Raw genomic sequence first — 9,225 nt, 5'->3', positions numbered from 1 at the left:
TGACATATCTCAATATAATTTCTAAAACTCTATTAATTGAACAGATAAAATACCTCTGATCTATTTTTGTTATTTTGTTACAAAATATTAGCCATTTGGATTCTTTGCTAGGTGTGACCACACCACTTTTCCCAGAGGAAGCTTTTCTTGGTGATATTTACAGCAGGAAACAGGTACAGACAGACAAACAGGTGCTCTCAAAAGCCTACGCACAGGTAACACTTCTGGTTTTAGTTTTACTTTTTAAAAAGACACATTCAGATGGGGTTGTGACTAGTGTTGAAGAGCGGGGTGATTTCAAAGCTGCTGTCCCAGGCATGGTTGTGGAAGAGCAGGCAGGACAAGGAGCGCGCTAGCTCACGAAACACTGCCGGCAGTCCCTGGAGCTTACACTAGCACAGTGGGTGGCTAGTGGAGCGGGAAGCAGGGGAGGCCACTCAGCAGAGTCAGACAGCAACTCCCATTTCAAAGCAGAGACTCTCCTAAGCAGCAGCTGCTTTGATCTAGGGCTCAGACTTGTTTTGGAAACCTCACAAACACGTGTGGGTAACTGCAGATTGAGCGTTGTGAAAAACACAAAACAGAACTCAAACTCCTATAGCTCAGAGGCTCTCAAATACTTCCAAATCTGGTGGTACTTTTCCATTAGGAAGTCTGAGTATTGATGAAATCCTGCTTGCAGACTGTACCTTCCACCTTCCATCTACAGGGAGGAGAGAAAACACACACAGTGGAATGCTTCGAAGGTCTTGCAGAAAGTACTCAGTGCTGCTACAGCAGTAGCCCAAACTACAGCATTAGAAGTACTACAGCGGCAGCCAAACACTGCATTAAACCCAACGTGTCTGTGCTAAGCTTGATTCTCCTGTCACATTTCTCCATCCCTTTGCTGCTGGAGTAAACAAATTAATTTCCCTGGACTTGCACCAGCATGAGCAAGAGTGAATTAGGACAGTCTGAAGGTTTGCGTGACACAGTTGTCTAGACCTCAAATAGCACTTTGCTCTTTTCCACCTTCCAGCAGAGCCACTTTATTTTTTGGCCACTGAGTATTGGACACCTACTGCAGAATTCTCTTTATTGGTTTTCTCTCCCGCCCGCCCCTCCGCCCCTGCCTCCTTTTTTAATATAGAAGGATATGAATTCAGCAACAAAATGCCACTGGTTCATTTCGGTCGATCTTATCTCTGTGGCAGCTTCTTGCCTGATCCTACAACCTGAAAGATCATGCTAGGCTCATGGTCAGAATCACTGCTGCCAACAGTTGATGATTTTTCTTTGGGCTGATCCCTCATGGTGAGCTGCTGTGTACATTTTGCCCTTCATTAGGCTGTCACTAACATACTCATTCTAGCCTGCTCCCTGTCAACAACTAGTTTATATGCAAGGGTATCTTCTCAGCACTACAGGTATACTGCGTCTGTGGGTTTACTCACATGTGGGAGGGCTGTGGGAGCGGACAATACAAGAGATCAGATGAGGTGTAGACGTGCTTTAAAGTGCTTGTTATCCTTCTAGACCAACCTTCAAAGGAAAAAAAAAAATCCATATTTTGAAGTAAAGTCTGAAGGGCTCAGCTACAAAATAGAATTTAGAGCAAACTGTTTCACTAGAACATGGAATAAAATGATTTGGTATCTCTCCAACTGACCTGACAGAAGATGCTGTATCCAGCAGGCTAGAAGACATCAAGGGTTATCTATGGTTGCTTCTCTGTCCAAAGCTCAAGGCCAGAATTAGCCTTTGCAAGGTCAGGGAAAGGGAGCCAGCTTGCCCTGAGAAACTTTTGTGCCTCAAGTATCTTGGCACTTTAGTTAATTTGCCTCCATCCTCCATCCAGCATTGAGATGGGAATCTCAAGGAAGCCTCCTTACTTCTGTTTTACATTCTTGTAGCTTTCCCAATCAATTATTAAAGCGGCAAATCTCTCTTGCAGGAACTTCTTAGGCATTGTTATAAATATTTTATCCAAAAAAATTATTTCATCAAGTACCTTAAGGTGTTTGTTGTTGTCAGTTTGTGTTAAATGCCAAGTAAAATCTAATTTATTTATTTTAACAAACACACACACACAACTCTTCCGTGCCTCATCGTGCTCTGGGAGAAAAATAAGCAAATGAGCATTGCTGTTCCTTTCAGATAGTGAAGTAACATCTGAGAAGGAAGAGCAGTGCCATTGCCCCTTGGATACCTTCACTTTTACCTCAGCAGTGAGTAAAAATAAAATGGCAGCCTGGACAACAGTGGATGCCACATGTCAGCTTTCCCAGGAAGCTATGGGCAAGTCGGATGAGATCCCGGCTACCACAAATGTGGCAGGGTGCCACCTTGGGTGGATCAAGTGGCAAATTAGGTAAGCCATATTTCTCAGCCAGCTGGAGGGCTAGGGGCTGAGCCCTGTCTGGGTCCATATCCTGCAGAAAGGGTGAATACCTCTCTGTGGGTCTGGCTCTGAATGCGGAGAGTCCTTGGTGCCCTGGGGACTCAGCAGAAGAAAGCTTCTCTGGTATGGAGGGAGCCAGGGCTTTCGCCCAGGACTTTCCTACAAGTTTTCAGTCTCCTGCTTCCATAGGTCTCCCTGTGGCTGAGCCTGTTGGTTCCTGGTCAAAACATCTGCTATTACAGCAGCAGTCTAATGTCCTGCGCCACATAGCTAAGCAGTCAGCTAAGACAGACCTGTTGGCACATCTGGGTATATGGGTCAAGCTCAGAAGTTAAGAGGAGCTGGAGGTGAGCAGCCTTTCTGCCCTGGAGGGCTAGCCAAGCACAGGGGACCCTTCACTCCCGCCCCTCTCTGCTTTCCTAACCTTGGCTGGGCTTGTGCCCAGGACAAATATATAAGTTCGTTCCTCTAAGTGTTTCAGCAGAGCCAGATGGCATCCAAACAGCACTGACGCAGGCCAGGCCCTGATGCAAACTGTGGTTTTGGCCACTGGTAATGGCCCCAGAGACGAGCATGGTGGAACATCGGTTAAGAAAATTGCCGTTTTCTTTTACCCTAAAAGGTCAAAAAATCTGTCCTGCATCTATCTGTCATTGTCCTCCTTTCCCTGACATTTTGCACATCCACACACTGCCAACAACCCTTCTCTCTCCTTACCCAGTAGCTGTGTCATCAGCACCTGGTGCCCATGTTTCAGCCTCACATGGGAAGGAAGAACATTTCTTTCTTTCCCTCTTAAATTAAAATAAGAATAAAGGCCCTAAAAGGCATTTTGTCCTATTTTTAAAATCCTAAAGTTGATCTTCTTAAGCCTCGAAGGAAGATAGAGCAAATGAGTGAGACCAAAGCCTTTAAGCTAATTAATACCTTCCCCTCCCTATTTCTCAGAGTTTTTTCTTTTCTAAAAACACAGCCATAGCCCATTTTTAATGCCTTCTTCCTGCACATCAATGTCCCCAATAAAGCAGAGGAGCTGAGCTGTCATCTCTGTCTCAGGATCTTCCCCTCCCCTCGCTTTGAAACTGTGATAGAGAGGGAGGGAGAAGAAGAGGCCTTGGAGCCTGGTGTGTGTGGCGCTTTCCTACAGGAAGGGCTGACAGGGCGAGGGTATAGCCAGGCGAGGGATGTAGCTGGGACCTCACGTGGGTGGTCTCCAAAAAGCCCCTTCCCTCTAACACAGGAGGAAGAGGCCAAGTGAAGGGCTCATCCATCCCACAAGGTGAACATAACACTTGGCTTTTCTTTGAGAATATAAAAAATCAGGTGGGAAGGAAACACAAACCAGCTACAAGGGGGAAAGCAGAGGAGGGTGTCTTTCATGCCAGAGAAGACCATCCTCGTGTGTGTGTGTGTGTATGTGTGTGTGTGTGTTTGGGTGGGAGGGCCCCTCTTGGTGCCATCTCTTTGGAAAAGTGCCCATCCATCCCAGGAAGGTCCCTGGGTTTAATGTCTCTCTTCTGCTCCCTCAGAACTGCTTGGTGTTTCCTTTAGTAAGCATGCGCCATACATACTCTACCATATAGGTGTATTTACATGTGATGAGGTCTGCTAGGTCTCAGCAGAGGTGTCTTGGTACAATGCTCCAATATAACAACAGAAACAGTTTTTGTGTTCATAGTGAGGCCTTCCTTGTGTTGTACTGCAGCTTAGGACAGTCTCTCCTCCTCTCATGCTCTCAGTGCACTCCCTCGCTCCAAACCAGCTGCTGCAGGAAGGAGATAATATTGAAGAGCAATGAAGAGAAAGCATGGCAAGTGGTACAAATTCTCAGCTCCAGCTTAGCAGGCAGCAGCAGCAGTGGCAGGGGGAACTCCAGCCCCAGAAGTGACCCGAAGTTGGGCCTTGGCACAGGTGGGTCTGTCTCTCTCCGAGGCTGCTGAAGTTTTGGGGTGGGTATAAACCTATGACCAGGTAAATACAAGGCAGGGGAAAGGGGTCAAGGAGTAGCAAACGGAAGACACAGTGCCTAGAAAGCAGCAGGTCATCAAGCCTCTCAGGAACAGGGCAGCAAAGTGCTACATGGGGACGGCATGAGCGCAGGAGGCCAGTTGGGCTGGCAGGGTGTGAGGATGTGTGAGCATGTAGGTCAGCAGTTTCTACAGATGGCTCCTCACAATTAGCATCATCTTGAGGGGAGACAGGGTAAGAGTTAGGTTGGTCGGCAATTTTTTTTTCTTTTCTTCTTCTTTTACTAAAAAATAAATCACAAACTAGATCTCTGTAGGCAGAAAGGGTGCCAGGGAGGCGGTGAGGAAGGGAAGGGGGGAAGTCTGTGCTGTTTTGGTGCTGGTGGTGTGGCTACACGAGGCTGCGTGAGCCACTGGAGTACCTGCGCCTCTGAAGCAGGGAGTTGGGGGGGCAATACTGGTGTGGGTGATTGTAAGGAGGTGGTGGAGGCGGGAGGGGAGGCTGATGGACTAGCTTCATGGGGGTCCCGGGAAGCCCACTGCCTGCGCTGCGCCAGGGGGTGGAGCTGCAGGAATCGGAGGTGACATAGCGTGTCAGAGTCTGGTTGAGGGCCGGCTCCATTCGAGCGAGGCACGGCTTGTCCAGGACAATGACTTTGACAATCTGCTGGCACTGTACAAGTGTCCCCGCCGAGGCGGGGTGCGAGGCCACCAGTGCTGTCTCCAGCCGCTCCCGTGGCGTATTAAGACGCGTGCTGGGCTGCATTCCACTCTCGGGCCCCAGGGCGGAGTTGTGCTGGTACGTTTGAAGCCTGTTGTGAATTGACACCTAGTTTAGAAACAGTCAAAGAAGCATTAAATGTTACAAGACATTTTTCCCATCTGCTGCTACTGGCTGCCCTGAACCCTCCCCACCAGTAAATCTCACATGCACTAAACCCTCCCTCGTCAAAAAAAAAGAACAGGCACAACCTCTGGCGGCTTCCCCCCTTCCAACAGCCCCACCATCCCCATCTAGGCCTAAGTGCCCGTGTCCTTTCCATCACGTCAAAGGCAGCAGGGCCATCGTTCCCAAATGCAATGCAACTTTGATTATCCAAACAGTACAGGGAACACGAATCAGCTCTGCAAGCGGAGGAGTGAATTCTCATGGTAATGAACAGACCTCAAAGGTCATGCCCTTGTCCCCAGCAGCAGAAAGGAGGGGGAACTGGATAGCAAGGTTTCAGATAATCGAGGTTGTACATTTCAGTAAAATGATGGTAGCTGAATCTGAGATAGACAGAGACAGAGAGACTCGAGCCCTTCCCAGTCCCCTGCCTTTCTGAGTAGGAAGGTACACCACATGACCAGCTAATCTGTTTACAAAGGAAAAGGCAGAAATCTGACATACTCTAGCAAAAGGCAGCTCCCTCTGATCCATTTGATGGTTTGTCAGTGAAAGGAAATGATTTTCAAAAAAGAAAAAAGAAAGAAAAAAATGCCCATCTAGCTCATACAATGATAAAAGAAATTCATGATGAAATGGTAGCAGATTAGATAATATCAAAGAAATGGAAATGCTTTTCTGCTGGCGGAGTATTACTTGGGCAATTGGAACATGGAAGGGAAGGAGCAGGTCATCAGGGTCCCCGCAAAGAGATGCCGATAATAGAGTCACCGAAATAAGGGAGCTTGCTGAGTCCAGTGTGTAAAAGGGGAGCTGGCCTGGACTGGAGGTCCCCTGGGGGCATGCGCAGCAGGAAAATGGTAGGTGAAGTCATAGTTCCTCCTGGCAAGGACATGAGCTGATGGAGACCCCAAAGCAGAGCAAGATTACTGGCTCAAAACAGAATGTCAGTCAAGTGACAAATCCTACACGGGAAACGAGTGTTTGCAGGCGGGCAGGACACTACCAGCTAGGCAGGTGTACATGGGACAATTGTGGGTGCCCTGATAGAATGCACATTGGTCAGTGGAGCCAGTGACTGGGAAGAGTGGCAGCGGCAGTGGGAAAGAGCAGTTGTGGAGTGGCCAAACTTCCCGCAAGGATGGGACAAGGATGAGCTGTTTGTACCTACTCAAGCATAGAAGTTGCTCAGGCTCACTGCACAGCAGGGCATAACGCTGTGTCAATATTTGTTCAAGCAGTGGATCACCACTAGGAAAAACTGGTCACTGGGCCATGAAGTAAGTGCTAATGACATTACGTGGAAGCCATTCCCCAAAAGGAAACAGTCATCCCAGCAGGAATTGGAAGCTGACTGGGAGAGATACCTGCCCCAGAAAGGGTGTGTGTGCAGGAAAATGGGGTGCTCTGAACGGAAGAGCAGAAGCACCCATTCCCCACAGAGAAGCTGAACTCTTCAAGTAAATATACTGTGACAAGAGGGGAAAGAACTATCCTGGAAAAATGGCAAATTTGGCGCAATAGGGATATTCCAGACAAGGAAAGAGCAGAAAGTAGGAGATAAGATTTTTCTGTGTAAAGATGGCATTTTCCTGTTTCCTCACAGGCAGTAGGAGTAGGGGTGCCTGTGAAGAAACAGGCAGCCCACTGGATGTTAGACATCCCTGCAAAGACAGATGCATACAGGACAGCCAAGCTCCCTACCCAGGAAGGTAAAGCTCTAGGGCAAGTCTCTGATATACAAAGGCCACGCTTAATCCCCTTCAAGGGGGGGTGGAGAGGTAGAGCTGCAGAGACTGTGCAGGGAACCTGGGCTGCAGAGGAGTTTGCATGTGATGCTGCATGGAGTTAGCATGTCAGGGAAGTCTTTAGTGGGATTTTCAGTCTCCCCGTAAGCAGTGGGGTGGGTTAGTCTACAGCGTTTGGGAGCTTGGTCCATGAGGGATGTTACAGTTATAAAAACGGATTGAAAATGCTTTGAAGTTTAGTTTGGATTTGAAAGTTGTATTACCCGTCCTAGCAGTAACTTTTAATTGTATCTCTGGAAATTGGTAAAATTGTCAGTCTGGCTGGGGAGGCATTGATTAAAACCTGAGAAAAGAAACAACAGAGAATGTGAGAAGAGCTGAACTGAGAGGGAATTACTTACCTCAGCTGCTCTGAACTCTACTTACCTCCACTGTGCTGTCCGAGACCTTCTCCCCCAAATCCTTCTTGCCTTTGAAATAAAACAAAAAATCTCACTTATGAGGTCCATACCTCAAGTCAACAGCTGGCTCATACTGCGGACTGGAAAGCTCAAAGCAGGGGTATAAGGCCCAATAAGACTATCAGCTGCAGGATCAAATCCAGGCCCTTTTGCAACCTGATAGCTGCTTAGCGGTGTAGGGGGAAAACCCCTTTGGGACCCTATCCTTAGGTCCTGATCATAGTGCCATTCTAGTGAGTTGGCAGCTGCTCACCACTGCGCTCAATTTTCCCTGGCGTACAAACCAAGGCATGAATAGACACAAAGCCTCAGAACACACAATAGAAGCTACACAGAAAATGTTACTACACAGAAAGTGTTGATGAAGACTGTGAAAGAAGCTGACAGTGCAGTTATTGTGTGGCACCAGTTCAGGGAAGAAAAAGTGGGCCAGGGTCTCCAGAAGCTATCATGTAGCACTTTGCTCCATCAGTAACCCCTCTTTGCTGGATGTTACAGCTACAGACTAGGTAACGAGATTTTAATGGCTTTTCTACCATACCTGAAAAATGCATACGCTTCTCATATTTCCACTATTCACCCAAGGCCAAAGGATGCAAAACTGATCGCTTCTTTTAGCAGTTATTCGCACAGGGATCAATGAGAACACATTTGCAAAGGTAGCATGACTTGGCCAAGAGAAGATGGGGGTCCCCTTACTTGTTGGAGATCCTTGCTTCGATTGTGGTTCCATCTGTGCTCCATTGGTCCTTAATGAGAGAGTCTTTGCCCCTTGCTGTTTCTCCAACTCCCCTGCAAGAAAGAAGTGTAGAAGTGAATGAGGAGGGGGATGGAGGGAAGAGCAATGGCATACTGAAGGAGCAATGTGTGAAGTCAGCAAGGAGAATTAATGCAAGAAAATGATGACAGAGTGGCAAGAAAGGAGGAAGAAAGGATCAGTTAAGAGAGAAACAGAAACTGGAGAGGATTTGACTTGTGAAGGCACTTAAATATCTCCATGCACCAGCGTGTATGACCTGCATTCATATAGGATAGGTTATTGCTGCACAGGAGGGGACCACTAATGCTGAGCTATTTTGGCTCATCAGTTCATACGTGGGAAGGCTATCGGGGGCTATGTGAACATCTAATCTGTGCTTCACAGAGGGGCACAATACAGACTGCCTGTCCCCCAGCCATCATCACCAACCATGAGTGTCCTCTCACTCATGCAGAGGACAGCTCTGTTAAGACTATCAGATCTTTCCTGCACTTCCCAGCTACTAGAGATCATATTTGCATAGTCAAAGGAGTATGGCATGGAGAGGAGCCTTTTTGGTCAGCCAGTCCAGGCTTCACTATTTCAGGACGCTAAACTGTGGGCTCTGCTTCATAACATCATAGTAGCTACATTCTTCCAATTCTCCCACTGACAGGGGATCACAGAGCCTAACTGCTTTTTCTGTTAATGAACACAAGGACAATCATATGCAGACTTCTACTACTCATCCTCCTTGGCCCTGTTTCTAAAGAATTGACCTCATTTGCCCTTTCTCCACCTGTAGACATATGCAGCGTGATTGCATTGGGGTCTGAACCATATTACAGGCCCTTACATTCAATTCGTATCTGCTCCAGTTCCGTCACCTCTGCTATTGACTCTTTCAGATCTTCCACAAATTTCTGCATTTCCTCAGCACCCAGAGCACAGAAGTGTAGTACTTGTTTCTTCTCTGAGCCCGAAACTGGAGTCACCAGTGTGATGCCATGGGGGTAATCTAGAAAGAAGGTGTGTCAA

The 9,225-nt window shown here is 47.5% G+C and overlaps 1 protein-coding gene across 5 annotated transcripts in view; it reads right to left on the bottom strand.

The window, feature by feature from the left end:
- IQSEC3 (IQ motif and Sec7 domain ArfGEF 3) overlaps nt 1-9,225 on the bottom strand; it is a 109,765-nt gene continuing 100,540 nt past the window's right edge. The window contains exons 11-15 of one of the 5 annotated variants that reach the window (XR_011141605.1): nt 9,044-9,205; nt 8,148-8,240; nt 7,414-7,457; nt 1,437-5,179; nt 1-703 (exon numbers count right to left, since the gene is read on the bottom strand). Coding sequence is in view for 3 of the 5 variants with exons in the window: in XM_068946774.1 (XP_068802875.1) it covers nt 4,742-5,179; nt 7,414-7,457; nt 8,148-8,240; nt 9,044-9,205 (737 nt within the window). In the remaining 2 variants the exon portion in view is untranslated. Of the gene's footprint in view, nt 5,180-7,250; nt 7,331-7,413; nt 7,458-8,147; nt 8,241-9,043; nt 9,206-9,225 lie in introns of all 5 variants that reach the window. The other 4 variants (XR_011141604.1, XM_068946791.1, XM_068946798.1 and 1 more) reach the window with 4 other exon arrangements.

Source organism: Struthio camelus, chromosome 1 (assembly GCF_040807025.1).
Source record: "Struthio camelus isolate bStrCam1 chromosome 1, bStrCam1.hap1, whole genome shotgun sequence".
NCBI classification, from domain to species: Eukaryota; Metazoa; Chordata; class Aves; order Struthioniformes; family Struthionidae; genus Struthio; species Struthio camelus.
Note: the sequence above shows the minus strand (reverse complement) of the source record. Positions and strands in the feature narration are given on the sequence as shown.